The sequence below is a fragment of the Choloepus didactylus genome, chromosome 4, assembly GCF_015220235.1.
Source record: "Choloepus didactylus isolate mChoDid1 chromosome 4, mChoDid1.pri, whole genome shotgun sequence".
Taxonomy (NCBI): Eukaryota; Metazoa; Chordata; class Mammalia; order Pilosa; family Megalonychidae; genus Choloepus; species Choloepus didactylus.
The window spans coordinates 117,252,250-117,272,494 of NC_051310.1; the positions used below are offsets into that span (position 1 = coordinate 117,252,250).

Here is a 20,245-nt window from a genome sequence, read left to right on the forward strand (position 1 = left end):
TATTTTTTTATTGTGGACTGTAACATATATACACAGAAGTGATAACTTTCCAAGTGCAGTTTAACAAGTAGTTGGAGAGCAAATTTCAAAGAATGTTATGGGTTACAGTTCCACAGTTTCAATTATTTCCTTATTGTGAAATATAACTTATATGCAAAAAGATAGTAACTTTAAAAGTACAATTTAACAAGTAGTTATATAGGAAATTTCCAAAAATGTTATGAGTTACAGTGCCATGGTTTCAGTTACTTCCTTATTGTGAGATATATACAAAAAAAGGTGACAATTTTCAAATCACAATTTAACAAGTAGCTATAGAGCAAATTTCAAAGAATGGTTTAGGTTACAGTTCCACCATTTCAGTTCTTTCCTTCTAGCTATTTCAATAGCCCAGCAACTAAGAAAAAGAAAATTATATATTCAGTTTTCATAATCCTTTGTTAAATTCCATTTTGTCTGTTGCTACCCCTTCCTCTAGTTTAATGACTTTCCCGATCTTCAGGGATGTCTAGGGAGTGACCACCATAAGTTGTTTGTGTTGAAAAGGGGTATCGATATTATGGGAAAAGGGGACGCATCTGATTGATGTTCTTGAGGCTATTGTCTCTGGGTTTTGGGACTTAGCTGGCATAGGAGCTCTCTTGAGGATTTAAGTTTCTGAAGAATAAACTTAGTGAGTGACACTTTTTTAGAGTCTCAGATAGGGATCCAGGTATTCTTTGGGGTTTTCGAGACTACTGTTGACTTGGGTTTATCATACTGTGGCTATTTAGCATACCTAGCTGAAGTGTGCATAGGAGTAACCTCCATGATAGCCTCTTGACTCTATTTGAAGTCTCTTAGCCACTGAAACCTTATTTTGTTGCCTTTCTTTTCCCCCTTTTGGTCAAAAAGGCATTCTCAGTCCCTTGATGAGAGGGTCAGGCTGATTCACAGAATCCATGTCCCATGTTACCATGGAGACTCATTCACCTGGGGGGTCCTGTCCAACATTGGGTGGGGGTGGGGGTGGGGGTGATGAATTTATTTGCAGAGTTGGAGTTAAAATATTTTACTAAGACGTGGCTACTAAAATATTTCTAATTATGTATGTGTTAGCAGAACCATCAGCGCTGCCCTGAATTGTGGGGGAATCTCCTTTTAATAGGTTAATTACTGATCCTTTGATTGGTTCACTTTAGTTTGTCCAACAATCCATGCTTTGTTTACATCCCCCACCATAATAAATATGCAAAAGAAAGGGAAGTAAAGAAAGACATTTAAGGAATCTAAATGTCCATTGCCTTCTGCAAAGTTCCACTGTTTCTTCAGATTATTGTCTAAAAATAAATTATTCCTAATAGTTTGAAAACATTACTTGAAATTTGGAAACGCACTGGACTGGTATTTAGGAAACCTGGGTTCGAGGCCTAATGAGGTGTTGTGTTGGGGAAGCCATTTACCTCATTAGGCTTTAGTTTTTTCATCATAATTTAAACCTTAATGGAAAAATGTTTTTAAATTATGGAAACTTTAAATTGTACAGGATACTATAACATTCCCATGTAACCACTATTCAAATTTTAATAAGTGCCCTATTTACTTTAGATTCTTTTTTTTTTTTTTGAATAAAGTATACGGATACAAAGATTCCTTCCCCCACTGAATTTTATTTTCTTTTTCTTCATTTTAAAAATTAGAGATTGGACTAGGTCACATCTAAGGGTCCTTGCAGTGCCAATACTCTGTGATTCCAAGTGTAAATATTTTTATTATGAAATTATGAAGTAAACTTGACAACAGAAATTAAAATGACCTAATATTATGTCATCCTCCCCCTCCCCTTTTGGGTAAAATCTGGAAAAGGAGACTTTTATTTCTTTCATTCTGTAGCAGCTATGTCACAAAATAAAACCAGCATTTTTACTTTTTTTAGAATAAGGTATTGTGCCAGTGGCCAACATGAAATTTATAGTTGGCCTGACCAAATAAAGCCTTTTATTTCATGAATTATATCCAGTGAAAATCTTATCAGGGATTTCTTCAGCTTTATCAGCACATGACTGCTTCTCCAGTGTTTTGCTGCCTTTTAGTTTTATAGTTGTTATAAAGGAAGTTAGAAGCCATGAGCTTTTGTGGTTATTGACAATAAATTGTCTTTATAAGCCTGAATTCTCTATTGAAAGAGAAGGCCAAAAATCTTAGTTGACTATTTCTGCTCTTTGAAAATACAGTTTAAGATGTCTGTCTGAAACTTCTTTAGTATGTAAGTGGGAATGTTAAGTTAATTTAATAAAATAGCTGATGTTGATGACATCCATAATACTGAAAAGCTTTACAAAGAATTGAAAAATGTAAACAGTCATATTGAAAACTGCTTTACCAAAAAAGGTTTACATGTTCATAGTGTTTGGCTTTTTTCAGTTTTGCCCTAAGTTGAATTTGCACATTTTAGACAGGGAGCAATTCAAGCATGTGCAAATTCACATTTGATCTTGCTTGTCTTTAGAAATAAATGTTGATACTTCATAACTGGATTTTTTGAATAACTTAAGGCAGTGATTTTTCAGCCAGAATAATTTTGCCCGCTAGGGGACATTTGGCAATGTCCAGATACACTTTGTCATGACTGGGGAGGTGCTACTGGCATCTAGTGGGTAGAGGCCGAGAATGCCGCTAAATATCTTACAATGCACAGTGTAGTCCTGACAATACAGAATTACCTGGCCCCAAATGTCAGTAGTGCTGGGGTTGAGAAACCCTGGTCTAAGGAGAATAATGAGATTATCTTTTGCATTTAAAGGAGACCTACTGGGTGCTGAACAAGGTGTAGTAAGAAATAAAAGAGGACTTAGAAGAATTATAATCCTCTTATGAATGCATAACTTGAGAAAGAGAGAAACATGCTTTAAGAAGTGTCAGAGGTATGGTGTCAATAAAAGGACATAGTCTTTGCTTGGATAATCTCCGGAAGTAGTTTTTAGTAATCAAATACTGCAATAATATGATTTGAAAAATATAGTACTGTACAAATATACATAAACACATATTTGTACATATATAGGCATTCACTGTGAAATCTACAACAAACAAAAAATTGTTGAGTGAGAAGGGAGAAGGATGGGGAGAATTATTGGAATAGCTAGTATCAGAAGATATACTCTGGATATTGCCTTTAATTTGGAGAAGTTAAACCTTTGTCATTTTCTTCCTTTTTTATTCTTTTAAAGAAAAAAAAATGTATATATATATGTATATAAATACCAGTCAAATTCCTATGTATTTTTGAAAGTGGTTTGAATTGAATGTACTTTGTCTAATTCTTGCAGTTGTAAGAAAAAGAGGTCCACATTGTTTACTAGTTGTGGGACCCTGGACCAAACACTAATTCTTTAAAACTTGCTTTCCTAATCTGTAAAATGGGGAAATAATACCCAGGGTGTTGTATGAGATAATTGATGTGAAAATCCTTTGTAATAATGCTTGCTAAATTGTTAATAATACTGATAGTAATAAAGATGATAAAACTAGCTGAGTGATGGGAAACAGCCTAATTTGTTTTACTTTATTTTTATAGGTGTATTTCTTCTAGACCTTGACTTTTAGGGTCTTCATATTCTATAGTGTGATAAGTTTGCATAACACCATATATGTAAAAATTTATTTTTCGAACAAATTCTGAAAAGAAAAAATACTATTTGCATTTATACTTACAATACTTATATTATCTGCCACTAGTTTGTAAGTCAGGTTTTTGAAGGTTCAGAAAATTGCCTGGTGGGAAGGTTAGCTAGGTTTTGGTTCCCCACAGACTTGTACCTGGAGGTAGGTTGCACAGCCTTGGGTGATTTGAGGTGTGTCCAGGATATAATTGTTTTAAGAGTCACATTTTGGAAAGGTATGTTGAAGCACCAGATCTTTTGCAACTTGGTTAAGTAATGTTGTGACGTGGAACCTTTGTCACTCAGATTTTTCAAAGTGATTTATTATGGAAAGCAGTAAGAAAATCTCCCATTCCGAAATCTGTTGCTCCCACTTCCATTTGGAAGGTGGCGCACATACATAGAGGCTGTAATGTTTAGGATGCAGTGGTGGCTGTGGTGATCTGCAGTAGGAGCCAGGTGGAGTACCCTCAGAGTTTGCAGCTCTACAAGCCAGACTGAGCCCGTGCTGATTACTGTACTGTTCTTTACTCCACCTGTGACACTTCCCCATCAGCTGCCAGATATTGTCAAAGCAGAGCAGCTTAAGGAAAGAGAATGAACACTGGACTCGGATTGAGAACAACTGGGATCTGATTTCATTTCTGAAGCCGTCAAGTTGTTTGACTTTTGGCCAGTTACTGACCAGTGGTCACTTGTTTTTTATCTGTAAATGAGAGGGTTAGATGAGGTCATCTCTTCCGGCTTTAAACTTCTGTGATTGAACAAGGCAACAGCAGTGTGAGCTCCTTCATTTGATCAGTTGTACTGCCACTTTCCCAGTGTTCATAGTGAGAAATGATAGTCAAACAATGTGCCTTTTTTCTCCCTTCTTATTCTTCACTCAGTACTGTGAACAAAGAGACGCAATCATGAAATATGACAAGATTAGTGAAGTTCCAGCCTCATGCTGATACTTGGGAATCCAAATCCACTGTATTATGTTATTTTACAGATAGCTGTGGAGCAGGTTGAGAATGCAAGAAAAAGCAGGTCTCTGTTTTTTTATAGCTTGACATATAAAATGACAGTATCTAGGTATTTCTGAACCTGTAGAAGGACATTTTTCTTTAGTCCTCTCTTGCAGCCAATACTTGGCATAGTTAAGCCACATTTCTCATTAGCTTGTCCTACAGCATGTAAAATCAACAACAAAAAGTTCAGTACTGTAGTGTAAATATATTTAGATTGTTACTTTCATTTGTAGCAATGCTTTGGAAATAAATTGGAAACACCTTCCGCATAATTAACCAGCATCATAAATTTAAAAAAAAACACTCCTTTTCTAGAAAAGGTAACTGCTGCACTAACTATTCTAAGAGCCCTGAAGTGCATTGAAAGGGAGTGGTAGAATTGCAGCTTTTCACCATTCTTTGCCAAGACTTCCTGTTTCAATAAGGAAATAAGAGGAATGAAAGTCTGTTGTCTCTTTTTCCTTTCCTACTTTCCCTTTCTAAGACAAAATGTCTGAGGACTCCAATTAAAAGATCAAAGATTAGGCTATTCTTGTGTCTGGATTTTGGTTAATTTGGGTTGAATAGCTAGATTCATTTAAGTGAATTGCTACAGTATTTTCTTAAATATTGTTTAAAAACATTAGTCATTAAAATAATTCTATTCATGCTTTTAAAAACTGTTCAGTCACTTACCTTAACTGACTTCCTTGGAAAATGAATGTGTTTGAACATTTTGATATACTTTTCCAATAAATAATGAGTGTTTATAATAACATACATAAAGGAAATCTTAAATAAAAAATAAGTACATAGTACTATGTATTCTTGTACTGTTTTACAATAAACAAACAAGGCTAGTTTCATGGATTAAGGTGTGACATTTTTATTTTTTTGTTTTTAATCATAGCTTTGAATAAGTTTCTATGTTTTCTATTAAGAACATTGACAACAGAGTCAGAAGACATGGTTTCTATTCTTAGCACAGACACAAATTAATTGTATAAACTTAGATAAATCACCTAATTTCTGTAGGCTTCAGTTCCTTCATTTGTAAAGTGAGAAGTGAGGGGGCATTGGGTTTAAAGATCTTTATGGTCCTGAGCGGTTGTATAATCATAACGTGAATTTCTGCCTTTTATTTTGAGGCAAAGTAGGTTTTTTAAAAAAAATACTAAAATTAACATTTTGCAGTGTCATCTCCAGCCTCTATGTTTTCTGCTGTGACACTGTCATTTATTCTGATAATGCTTGTAACATAACTCCTTGATTCCATTCTATTAATTTCGTTATACCCTTGTTAGTTTCACTAATTTTAGTTGCCCTTTTTGTTTTTTGGATTTTTTATCCATATGGCTTTTAAAATACAGAGACCAAAAGTGGATCTAACAACCACAGAAACCTCTCAATGCTGAATATGATTCTTGTACATCAGTTTTTTTCCCTCAAGTGAGGTACACTTAAAATCCTGACTTAAAATCCTATATCCTTTCTACTCTGTTATTTGGGAGATAGTATGCTGTTCTGGAACACAGCATTGGGCACTGGAAGATTTGAGCCTTTCTCTACCAATTACTAAATTTTCATAGTATTTGTAGGCCAGCCACTTAACTTCTCTAAGCCTCAGTTTCAGGATAGCGAATATCCTGCCTCTTGCACCAAGAAGCCATGAGGGTCAAATCATATAATAGATCATATAATATGTGTGTGTAAAGGTTAGATATTCTGAAGGAATACCTCAGTTGCTGTAGGCCTGTTAGTCCATCATAGGAGGAGATCATTTCATAGACCCTCTTTGCTTGTCCGTCATGGTGGTCTCTTTAGACTTGTCATTTACACCACTGTGTAATAATGGGAAATTTTAGGTTGTATGTATGTTACCAAAATGAATATTAAAAAAAAGCGACATAGACTTGTACAACACAAAGGATGATCCCTAATGTAAACTATGGACTATTGTAATAGTATAATTATAATAATATTGTTTTCATCAGTTGTAATAAGGGTACCACACTTAATGCAACATGTTAATGTTAGTCATGTGTGTGTGGGGGAAGGGAACTTTGTACTTCCTGCATGATTTTTATGTAAACCTACAACTTCTTTAATAAAAAAAAATCAAAGGGAAAAAATGCCACCTGTGGTACATTTGGCTTTAGTGCCTTCCCTACTGTCAGAGTTAAGTTTATCCATCTCCAACTATTAGTCATCCTTTCCCTATGTGGATGTATGTGTATGTGTGTGTAAAGGTTAGGCACAAATATTTACCACCTCTCTCCCCAAGGCCCCTAAGGTTATCAGGAACTTCCTTTGACCTCTGTGTGTTCTTGGTAAGGGTAATCTGGTCTTAGCAGTAAAGATATTTGCACATCTATGGAATTATTATGTTATCTTGAAATGGAAAAGGAAAAGTAAATCTTAACTTTTTCTTTGGTGTTCAGTTAAAAATAATTTATAAGACTCTAAAACAAAAACAGAACGCCTCTAAAAATCATTTTATATTTATTTAAATGGAATTTCTATCATTCATAGTACATACAGTAAAACTGCTATGTAGGTACCTATTAGAAAAGCCTGCATTTTAGTGGAAGAGTACTCATTAGCACTGTGCCTTACCTAGAATAGGCACCCAAATACTGGTTTAGTGAATGAATGCACTTTTACCCCGATGTTAATCTAAAATCTACTATTCCTTCCCTTTTCTTTGTGTTAGGACTAGTGGTTCCTCCTTCAGTGCAAATAACTCATAGAATGTCTCATTCTGGCTTCCTTGTTATGTTTATGGGTTTGTTAGATAACATTCACTTTTCTCAGAGAGGAAGTATGCATTCATTTGCTAGTTTCTGTGTAGAAGAAATATATTATTTCTTTGTTATTTTTTGTGTCTGTAGGTAAGGTAGATATTAGATGTAGGAAGAATATCTATGAAAAATATTGAGGGCATAATGACATTAGAATTTACTTTTGTTTTGTTTCCCCATTTCCCTTGTTACAATTTGTATGGGATTAACATAAAAAACCAAAACCATCCTTATTCCTACCACCCAGTGATGATCTCTTTTAATATTTTGGTCTCTCTGTGTGTCTGTCCATCTTTCTAAATATACTTGTTTAACTCTATTAGCTGTATTGGTAGTTTTTGATATTTCACACCTTAAATGCCACCTGTTACTTCAAAGAACCAAAGCCCCACAGTACCAGAAACCACCCATTTTTATAAGCATATTTATATTTTTACAGGCATTATGTTAGTGCCTTGACAATTGTTAGAAAAACTTTGTATCTTATGTAAGTTACATCTGTGCACTCTTGGTGACACTTGACCCACCAGTTGAGAACCACTGGGAAAAATTCAAAATGAGTTCTTCATTTGCAAGTTTGAAGTTCTCCTTATGGACTTTAGATCTTGTTAAATAGTTTGAATTGCTTCAAATATATACTAGCATATTTGCAGATCATATCTATTGACTTGAATGGAGTTCCAAATTGTAATTTTGTGGAATTGAATTGAGGTGTATATTTGCATACTGTGACAGAATTAAATCCAGGAATATTTGTCCATTTTATGTAATTTTAGGGCATATGATGCATCTTAAAGATTTTTTTTCAACTGTCAAAAACATGGCAGCCTTCCATGACTGCTTTATTATCCCTGTCTCTGGGCAGTGATCACATCCTGTCAATTCTTCTTACAAAATATCTTTTTTCTCTGACTCTGCCTCTTTGACCCTAAAGTTACTGCCATATTTCAAGTTTTAATTTCTCTTGTGCGTATTGTAGAAGCTGCCTGACTGCTTGTATTGCTTCTTTTCCCTCCTATTATAATGATACTGGTAAGATATTTTCTTCCCATTTGTGAGGTTTCCTTACTCCTTCTCTCCCTTTTATTGTAGTTGTGAACAATTTATGTCAGAAAAAAAATTAAAAATACAGATACACAGAAAAGAAAATAAAAATCACTTTGAACTTTATTAGGTAGAAATAACCACTGTGAACATTATGGTGTCTAATTTCTCAGTTTTTTTTTTGTGTGTGTGTGTGTATGTGTGCTTTGGACATAAACATGTGTGCATATTTACCTTTTAAATTGTATCATTCTGGGCATACTGTTCTTTATGTTTTTCTTTTTAACTTCATATATTATGAGCATTTTCCCATGTCCTTCTAGATTTTTTTGTCTTTATTATGGATATATCATGATTTATGACTTATTGCTGCATATTTAAGTATTTAGATCCTTCATTCCTTTCATTATAACGAATATTGCAGTGAACATCTTTGTAGCTAAATGTGTTTGTACAAAACAGTGATTATTCCTTAGGATTATAGAATAATGGTTCTAAAATATAGCTCTAATTTTGTTGTTCCTTTTATACATTTTTCATCTTTCTGCTGTGACCAGTCTTTTCATTCTAAAAAACTTTGTGAGTCTGACCCCTTTTCTGACTTTATCTCTTATCCTTTACTCACACTCTCCATCTGCACCAAACCACAGATAATTTCTAAAATGTTCCTTACTCATTCACGACTATTTGCCCTCTTTTCATATCTACCGAGTGAATACTTCTTTAGCCTTCTGGCCTAAACCTGCTCATGGAGTTCTCCTTGATCTCTCTAGTCAGAGTTAGGTGGTTCCTCCTGGGTTCCTCTTTTGCATCATGTGTGCTCTTCTGTTGGAGTGCTAACAGAATATTGCTCAAGTTATGTTTCAGTCTACTTTGCTTGGCTTTGCGTTCCTCAATGGCAGAGACATTGTTTTATTTATCTTTCCCTTTCCATCACCTGGCATGAAGTAGGTGCTGGAAATATAAATAAATATTTATTAGTATATTTGAATAAACCTGATATTTGGGAAAATCAAAATACTAATAATAGCATAATAGTTTTAATTCACTCCAGAATACCATGGAGATAAAATTACCTCATTGAAAAATAATTATGGAGGACAGAGGAATAATAGTATTTTTTAAAATTAATTTTTCATGAGTGATTAAGAACATTTATAACATGTCAATTTATGCTTCCATAAAGCATAAATTAATGTTGAAACTATAGTGTTATTAATGTTGAAACTATAGTGTTATTAACCCTTAAAGAACTAAAGTGAAATGAAAACTTTTTCTTATGCTTAAGTTTATATATGAGTGAGAATATTTTAACTATTATATCTCAATAAATGTAGGTACAATGTTGAAAATATGAGCCGTGCTAGTATCAGTGTGACTTTTTAGTTTTATGACTTAATGTATGAATAGGTTCAAGAAAAGTTGGATGAATTAAAGAATATTAGAACCATAAAGGACAGTCATTTGGAAGGTAGGATGTTTAGAGTCATAAAAGATTACCACCATGCTCTTGAAGAAAATGTTCATTGATACCACAATTAAGGAAAGAATCCTGGGTTGGCAGGATGATTGGTCTATCTCTTTATGTCCTTCCTTTGAGGTTTTGGCTTAATCATTCAAAATGATGAATACCTTCTTTGGTCCTGAAGTTCTTCAGTCCAAAAGGCTCCAAATTCTTTCTCATTGCCTATTTAGATGTTGCCTAGCTTAAGGATTTCAGAAATTCTTTTACATTGGGTTAACCTCAAGTATGCTACAATTAATTATTCTTATCCATATATAGCAACTCTTTTGTGTCAGTAGCCTCTTGAGTTCTATAAGTCTGCCTTGCTCACTACTGTCTTGTTAAGCACTTAACACAGTGTTGTAGTGTTTGGCATTGCCTTAATGCAGGTTATACTAATCGGTATGTTAACTTTATATTTTTCCTTTTTTTTTTTTTAAAGGTAATGTGGCTTTAGATAATCTACAGATAAAAGAAAATGCTCTGGTAAGTTTTTAATCCATGAGAATTCAACTAAATAATCCTTGGTTACTAGGTATCTTGGTTACCTAGATAAACTATTTGCTGTAGGATGATCTGAGATTAAAGATTTAAAAATAGTATTTTTTCCCTAATGATTAAAATAGTGTATCTTGGAAGATGGAGGAATTTGTCTTTGTCTAATTTGACTGTGTGACTTTGCAATAGATATTTGTCTTACTGAAATATTTTTCTTCAGAATTTTCTTCCAGTGATTTTCAGGAATATATGTGGTTGATTTTAACAGTATATCTAATGAATGAATGTATATTTGGAAATACGTTGACAGTCCAGCTTTACAATATTATGGTGATATTCATAGGTAAATAATTTTTTTGACCTTTTAGGACTAGAAGGTAATTTGTGCCATTTACTCTTGAGCATAAAACAAACAAAAAAATGCAAAACCAAAAAACATTTCCCAACCCCAATACCCATTGTTCTTGTATTTCTTTTTTTTTTATTTGGGAGAGAATTATTGTTCATTTACTGTTTCCAACTCATTATACAAAAAGGACTATTTTTCTGTTCTAGTATTTCAGGTAAGCTATGTCTATTTGTTATTTTAAAATTACATAAAATTTTATCTGGCTTGGTTTGGTTTATTAAAGCAAATAACAGGTTACCCAGTTGTGTTCTTTAACCACACACTCATTTTCTCTTTATTCTATTTGTAATTTTGTTTCTATTGTGGATTTTTTCAGTCGAGTCAAAGTTAAGCAGGTCCTTTATGAGTTACTCAAATATAGAAAATTTATTGTATGCTTCTTCTTAAGGCTGATTATATATTTAAATGATAATTCAAGAGTGATTTTTTTGGGACTTAATTATTCAAGATGTCCTTAATTTTTTTTTTTTTTTCCTTCTGAAGAGTGAATTACATGTTCCTTTTAAAGTCAAGGCTGGCCAAATTGGTAAGTGCTTCACTATTCATTTGAGTTATTATTGGCCCTTTTAATTTTTTAAAAGTCTCTGTTATTTAATCTATAAAATCTTTTTGAGCTTGAACAAAAGTTTGAGAGGTTTTTGGGTTATGTTAATGAGAGCTTTTACAGTTCTGAACGTAATGTATATTATGTATAATACATATATACCTTAAAATTTCTGCAAGAGTAGAAAATAACCCTTTAAAATGGAAGGAAATTTGAATGCAATTTTACTCTTCATGCATTGTTTCTACCACGTAAAACAAATCTTTATTTTCAGAATTGACATCCAGATTTCAAGTGTTTTTTATTAAATGCATACGTGTATAATTTGGAAACCCAGTAAATAAATTTTAAAAATAGCTTATTTCCCTCATGTTTTGTTCAACCATTTTCACTTGATATGTATGCGGCAGTATGGTATGGAGAATATATTTTGGTAAGTATAAAGTCTGTTTCTTTTCAGCTAAACTCTTAAACTAAAATCATCCGTAACAAAGCATACATCTTTGTTGAAGAAATTTTTCAATAGGAAGCTTAATTTATAAAGTCTTCCCAAATAATCCATGCAACTTTATTTTTAACTTCTTTTTAAATTTTATTTTTAACTTTTTTTATTAGAGTAGTTGTGTGTCTATAGAAAATTCACACAGGAAATAGAGTGCATGCCCCCTCACACACAAAGTCCTTCCCACCACCACTACTTTACACAAGTGTAGCACCCCTGTTACAACTGATAAAACATCACTAGACTTGTACCATTAACCACAGTCCATAGCTTACATTAGGGTTCACTGATTAGGTTGTACAGTCCTTATGGTTTTTTAAAAAATTTCATTCTGGTAACTTATACAAAACCCACATTTTACTCTTCCAACAACATTCAAATACACAATTTGGAGGTGTCACTCACATTCACAGTGTTGTGCCACCATCTACTACCAAAATTTTTCCATCATCCCAAAGAGAAAATCTGTGCAATTAAGCATTAACTCTCCATTCCCTAACCCCACCCCTGACCCTCATAACCTGTTTTCTGGTTTCTGACTCTGAATTTGTTTGAATTGTTTCGTATCTGTGAGATCATACAATATTTGTCCTTTTGTGTCTGGCTTATTTCATGCAACTTGATGTCTTCCGGGTTCATCCACATTGTTATGTGTATCAGAACTTCATTCCTTTTTTGCAGCTCAATAATATTGCATTGTATGTATATACCACAAATTGTTTATCCATTCATCAGTTGTTGGGCATTTGGGTTATTTCTACCTTTGGCTTTTGTGAGCAATGCTGCTATGAACATGGTTGTGCAAATATCTGTTTAAGTCCCTGCTTTCAGTATTCCTAGAAGTGGGATTACTGGGTCATAGGGTAATTCCATACTTCCCAAGGAACTGCTGCACTGTTTTCCACAGTGGCTGCATCATTTAACATTCCCAGCAACAATGAATGTGTGTTCCTATTTCTCAACATCCTCTACAACACTTGTTACTTCCTTTTTTTTTTTTAAATAGTAGGCATTCTAATGGGTTTGAAATGGTATTTCATTGTGGTTTGAAATTGCATTTCCCTGATGAACATCTTTTCATTTGCTTATTGGCCATTGGTTTATGTTCTTGAGAGAAATGTCTATTCATGTTCTTTGCCCATTTTTCATTTGGGTTATTTGGCTTTTTGTTACTGAGTTGGAGGATTTCTTTATAGATTTCGGATACCAAACCCTTATCAGCTATAAGTTGTGTTAGTCAGGGTTCTGCAGGGAAACAGAACCTACAGGAGATATAAATATATAAATATGTATATGTATGTATGTAATATAAATTTTATGAGATTAATTATAGGAATTGGCTCAAGCGACTGTGGGAACGGTCAAGTCAGAATTCTGTAGTGCAAGCTAGGAACTCTGGTAAGGGTTTTTGATGGATTCCCCAGGACAAGCTGGCTGGTGGAATAGAGATGAACATTCTTTCTTCTATTTGTTCCTTCTCGATCCCTTTCAGTCCAGACTTGCAGTGGTTCTGCTTATAAAAATTTTGCAAAAACTGTGTTGGCTTTGAGTGCAGTTCACAGGGTTCTAAACCAGCAGACAATAGAACTTTCCAGAGATCCTTCCTGCATAACTGCATTTCCAGTCCTGACTTCTACTGAAATTGATGACTGAACCTGTGATCAGTTAAACCCTCATATGGAGCACTATTCTTTGGGGACTCACTTTCCAGAAGCTCAGGGAGGTCCCTCATGGAACTGCTTCTGGCTGTATTCTCAGAGCATGCTATCTGGATAGGCTCAGAATTTTCTAAACCATGAATTTCTGGTTTCTTTGTGCTTAAGAGTTGAATTCTCAGCTTATCCTTTTCCTTCTGCATTTTACTATATGCTGCACCTTCAACATTTAGCTTGGAAATCTCCTCAGATAAATGTTCAAATTCATCATGTACAATTTCTACTTTCAGCCCAACATTAGAACAAGTTTTGCCAAGTTCTCTGCTACTTTAAAACAAGGGTTGCCTTTCTTCTAAATTTCAATAGCACATTCATCATTTCCTTCTAAGGCCTCACTGGAAGTATCTTTAGCATTCATATTTCTATCAACACTCTCTTCAAAGCAATCTAGGATTTTTTTATCAAGCACCTCACATACCTCTACTTATTACCCAATTCCAAAGCCATTTCTGCATCTTTAGGTATTTGCAGAGCAACACCCTACTTTCCAGTACCAAATCTGTTTTAGTTTCCTGGCTGCCAAAGCAAATACCATACAATGAGTTGGCTTAAACAATGCAAATTTATTGCCACATAGTTTGGAGGTAGGGGAAGTCCAGAGTCAGGGCATTATTAAGGTGATGTTTTTTCTCAGAAGTCTGTGGCTTTCTGGGGCTGGCTACTGGTAATCCTTGGTCCTGACTTTTCTGTCACACGGCAATGTACGTGGTTAGTGATATTAGGGCTATATTTGGGCTAGACTATTATTTCATCTGTATTATAATTGAAAATTTTTTGGGGGGCTGGTCTCCTGAAAGACCTGACGTAAGTTTGAGAAGTATAAAACACAATGTGATAGTCACTTTTAATAGTGATATTATAGGGAAAAGATTGTTGTAAACTTCAGTTCTGGGGATTTTTTCTTTTTTTTCTGAGTGATATATATATATGTGTGTTTATATATATGTGTGTGTGTGTGTGTATGGTTTTGTTATACTTTTTCTCTTAAAGGAATGTAAGAAATGTGTATCTTTTTGAGCAGTGAGATAAGAATTTAAGGTTGAAGTTATGTTTCCTTAGATAAATTAACTTTGAAGATTCCTTGGAAGAACCTTTATGGAGAAGCAGTTGTTGCAACCTTAGAAGGATTATACCTGCTTGTTGTCCCTGGAGCAAGTAAGTTATTTTAGGACGTAACCATTCAGTAACGTCACACTGAAATTAAATTGTTACCTGATTCAAGTATTTTAATATATTGATTAAAGTAGAAGATAATTTAAGTAAACTAATTATATACATATACACACATGTATGTACATTCATCATATGTACACATCTGTATGTACATATATTGTGACATTTGTATATAAAATATTTTTATATTGTTGGAAAGAGTAATTTCAACCATTTGTTAAATTTATTCTGTTTTCTATGAATAATTATCTTGCAACTAAAGCTTCTTATTAAGTTGAGATGTATTAGGCAGATTTATTTTTTGGGAAATAAATGAAATGAGTTTTTTTTTTTTTTTAATGTACTGATGTGTTAATCAAGATTGATAAAATTTATTTCTCCCCCTTTTTCCTTCTGATTTTGAGTCAAAGTTCTCTCAAAATATGTGTGTAAAATAGGTATTTTTCCTTAGAAATTATAGTTTTGTTATTTTTATTGAATGTTTTAAAGCAATGATGTTTATTTAAGTATTATTTTTACTTATTATTTTTCAGTTATAGGACAGTATACCATTAAGAAGACTGTGGATATTTTAGGGAGAAATTACTTATAATTTCCCAACAATAATACAAACACTTTTTATTTTTATGTTTTGCTTTCCAGTTGTTACCTATACACATGCATGGTTTTATGTAGCATATACAGTATATGTGCAACATGGATCTTATTTTTTCACTTAATATATTATTTACATTTTTGATATGTTTCATGGTTTTCATAGTGAGAATGATAATTCTAGAAGACTATGTAAGATTCCATCATGAACTGCCCATTGTTTTTGTTATTACAGTGAACAGTGTATATGCCTTCTTCTGACAGATACCTTTTCATTCTTTTGTATTATTTCTTTAGGATACAATAACCAGAAATGAGATTGCTAGATAAAAAGGGTGTATTTTATGATCATTAATACAAATTCCTGAATTAGTTTCTGAAAGTCTTATTAGTCTGCGTTGACACCAACTGATACTAGATTTAACATTTTTTATAGTTACCCAAAATATTACCACAAAGAGAGAATAACTGACAATATTCTAGTATATTTTCTGCCTTCCTTCTCTTCCTCTTGCCTTTATACTGACCCTTCTCCCCTTACTCTTTTTTTTCCATCTTTCTTTTTCCCTTTAACTCCTTTCTCTCCCTCCTTCCTTTTTAATATAAGCTTTGTAAATTAATAGGAGTCTTATGTTTAACTTTTCTTTTGTAAAACTAATTAAAGAATGAAAAATAATTTTTTACTTAAAAAATGACTTTTTACACGCACATGCACGCTCACACTCCACATGAAATCATAGTGAAACTGAACTCTTCCTATTTGTTTATTTATTTTGTATGAATTATCTGGATATATTTTAGGTATTAAATATGATGCTGAAAAAGAAGAAAAATCCTTGCAGGATATTAAACAGAAAGAGCTATTCCGAATTGAAGAAGCCCTTCAAAAAGCAGCAGAGAAAGGTAAAATTGATATTCCTATATTTCAAATAAACTTAGATATACCTATACTTTAGATATATTTAATGCATAATAAAGATGTTTATTTTTGAGCCTTCATATACTGTATCTCCAAAGAATCTTCTTTTAGAATCACATCTCAAAATATTTATTATAGATATTTTAATGACTCACATTTAAGAATAATTGTCTTTTTCCTTGATTGTTTGTTCTCTCTGCCAGTTTGATTTGCCCACTTTTCTTAATGTTTTTTTGTAATATGTTTCTTAATGGAGACTTTCCATATTGCTATGAGTTCTTGCAGGCCTGTTTGTTGTGACCAAAGATTAATGGTTTCTTTGTTTGCATTTTACCTGTAAGATGAGGTTAAGCGTAGTACTATAGTGAAATGGTGTTGGAGGGAATGGTGCTGTGATTCTTTTGCAATCTGTATCTCTTTATATTGTATAAGATATTTTTAAAACTTGATTCTTCAGGAATCAGCATTTTAAACTCTTGCCTTTGTTTTTATCTAAAAATAAATCTGGGAACTATTTTGATTTGGTTTATGGTGTAAGAACAAGGGTAATACAAAAAAAGTAGTCTATAGAGTGATGAGTTGCAGAACTCTTCAAACCTCTTATTTTTTTTTTTTTTCTTTTTTAAGTCAAATCATACCCCAGTTGCTGATTGAAATATAGTAAGAGTTACTAGCATTTGACATAATTTTTGTGTCATTTGGCAGCATGATACCAGAAATGTTAAGGAAGGAAGATGATACCAGAAATGTTAAGGCAATTGTCATAACTATTTTGTCTTTCTTTAAAGATATGGCAAACATTGAGTTAGACATGATATAAATTATATTTAGATAAAAGGGAATTTCTTTACCTACTTAGACTGCTGACATTTATTTCAATCAATAAGAAATCTGTCTTAAAATAGCTTGCTTATTAAAGTTTTTTTATCAGTGATTCAAATTTTTTTTGCCTTGAGTATTTTCTCCCACGCAGAATTGCTCATTCTTTTACGAAAAGTTACCAAAATACTTAGGATAGAGAGACTACCATAATGGAAGAAATAAAAAAAAGCCTAAACTTTTTTCCCTTTCTGTTTTTACATGTAAGGATATTTTGTGTTTTCTACTGAAGCTTAGGAATTTGTATTTTTATGAAAACTGTTTCTTCATTTGCATTATTTTTGTGCACCAAATACAGCAATCTGAGAATTGTTTTATGAGATTTCAGTGTGACTACTATTTATTTTTATTCAGTTTTGGTTAATTAGAATATATGTAGAAATAGTATTATAAAATGTGAACAATTTGGAGAGCACTAGAATTTCATTTCTTTCTTGAAGCTATTCATATTAAATATACTTTTAAATATATATGTATAATCATATATTCATGAATTGGTATATTGCTATAACCTTAGCTATATTGATATAATATATAATTATACATTTATAATTTATAATATTTTTATTTATATATTCTCTTGAGAGACAAACTGCAAGCTCCTTTTTTTTTTTGAATGGAAATAACTCACAATGGCTTAAAAATATTTTAGTGTTTCCAGTTTACTGTAACAACAGGCATGGCAGTCTCTCCTGTTTTAGTAGTTGAACAGTTTAACTGTCAAAATATGTCACTTGTAAATTGATAACCTGTATATGTTTTGTATCTGTGAACCTTTGACTCTTGGGTCTTCAATGCTTAAGAAATTAATACGTTTGATTCTGGCAGAGAGGCTATTAAGAATGACTTGATTTATCTATATCTGTACTTGATGTGTACATCTATACTGCTTATTTTGTATAATTAGGACTTTTAGGCCTATTTAATGTGTAATAATCACGTTGTTTCTTGGATGATAAAATTTAAGTTTTGTTGGGATAGAAATAAAATTCAGAAAGTGAAACTCAGTTTTAACATTGTCAAAAAATATGTTTTCTGAGTATAAGAGATGTATTCAAGAATTGGGAAGTATGTTGAGAGAGATTGTTTTCCATTAATTGTTAAGGAATTCATTTTATTGCCTTTGCTGCCTATCAGTATCCTTTTTTTAGTGTTTTTTTGGATAGGGGTCATATCTTCATAGAATATTATTTGTGAGAATGAAAAGACAACCCTGGCTTTTAGATAGTTTATATTTTACCAGTATTAGTTAATAGTTATTAATTAGTTGTATTTTTCAAACTTATTTTCTCATTTGTTGATTTTATAAGCACCATTCCACATGACTTAGAGAAGTAAGGTGAAGAGGTGATTCAACTCTAAGAATAGATGGTTAAAATAAAAAAGAAGTCTTGACTGATCTGCTTTTAAACAGTACTTTTACTTATATTTTTTCATTTGATAAAATAGAGTGCTGCTCACTATCACGTGAAATGTAAGAAAGTTAAAATATAACTATGAGTATATTTCTAGAGAATTTAATAAAAATAAACTCTTTGATATTTTTCTCCTTTTATTTCCATGGAAGGGAATTTCTTTTTCTAGAAAGGCAACCATAAAGTAAAGGGAAAGATTAATCCTAGTGAGACTGAAAGATTCTCAAAAGCTATAGATTCTGTATTTAAAATGTTTATTTTTATCCAAGTAGCATATATGCACACACTTAAAAATAAAGTAGTTTTGCCAACAAGACTTAAGATGAAAAATGGCAGTCCCTTGTCCTACTCTTATCTGCCCTTCAGATCTACTCCTTAGAGGGAACCACATTTTGAGAAATATTAAAATTTGTCAATATATAGTTTATTAATTTAAGGCATTATCTAGGACTTCCTATTATAGTAGTTGAGGAGTTTACCTCTCTTACTATCCCTTTCACCGTAAGTCCCCCATCTTCTCATAATATGGCTATATCATAATTTTTGACCAATTACTAGTCAATATTTACATTATTATGACAATATCCATATTGCTTTCTGCATAGTTCAAATGATACAGTAAGATTATATTTCCTTTATGCAAACTTTTGTTTTTCTTGAATTTGAAAATGCTTCTTTTTATTTGCTTTGTCTTCCATGTAAACGTATCTTTCTTTTCACATGCTACGAGTAATCTGTTATATGACTATCAATGTTATTTTTAAATTGTCCAAACACATTCAATAAAACAATCTTATCAGTTCCCACCCCCCTCACCCTGCTGTTCTTCTTGGAGCTCTGCCTGTGAACTGGTTGTTTTTTAGGCCTGCTGCAGTTGTCATGGTGGGACTGTTTTTCACTGCTTTTCTGTGTTTAATTCACTATTTCCTGGGCCCCTTGTCTTTTTTCTCTTTCTTAGTTTACGCCTTTGTTTGACTAGAACACATCTAATAGGTTTCTAAGAAAGGATGCACTATATATAATATTTAAAATCTTTGCTATTTTAAACGTCTTTGTATTCTTCTTCCATACTTGTTTGGTTTGGTTGGGTTTGTTTGAATGCTAGGTTAAAAATGAGAGTTTTGAAGGTATTCTCTTCTAGTTTCCAGATGCTTTGAGAAGTTGATGCCAATCCTCCCTATACATTGCTGGAAACACAAAAATTACAAAAATCTCTGGACCCTACTTACATTTTAGTTGGGAAAATAAGACATGCACATAATAATAAACAGGAGAAGTATTGAGATCTATTAAAGAGTTATAAACAGTGTTCAGAATAGATACATCATGTTCAGCCAAGGAGACCAGGGCAGAGTGAAAGTATACATTTCAGCTGGTTCTAAAGGATGGGTATGCAGAAAGGAGAGAGGGCACTGTAGGTGGAGGGTATAGTAAAAGTGAAAAAGTATAGAGCATGTAGGGGAACTTGTCCTAAGCCACACAGCTAGAAAATCGTAGAGCTAGAATTTAAACCCAGTCTGGCTCTGGAACCTGTACTCCTAACCCTCTGCTATAGTGAATTTTTAATCTGTAGCTGGTGGGATTAAAGTTTTCCTTTTTCTTTCTTTAAAGAGCC

The 20,245-nt window shown here is 32.8% G+C and overlaps 1 protein-coding gene across 4 annotated transcripts in view; it reads left to right on the forward strand.

Annotated features, from left to right (window-relative positions):
• Nucleotides 1-20,245, forward strand: part of VPS13C (vacuolar protein sorting 13 homolog C) — a 202,275-nt gene that overhangs the window by 5,156 nt on the left and 176,874 nt on the right. For all 4 annotated transcript variants that reach the window (XM_037833799.1, XM_037833801.1, XM_037833798.1 and 1 more), the window contains exons 2-5: nucleotides 10,425-10,468; nucleotides 11,373-11,415; nucleotides 14,710-14,805; nucleotides 16,219-16,320. In XM_037833799.1, the coding sequence (XP_037689727.1) occupies nucleotides 10,425-10,468; nucleotides 11,373-11,415; nucleotides 14,710-14,805; nucleotides 16,219-16,320 (285 nt within the window). The remainder of the gene's footprint in view (nucleotides 1-10,424; nucleotides 10,469-11,372; nucleotides 11,416-14,709; nucleotides 14,806-16,218; nucleotides 16,321-20,245) is intronic.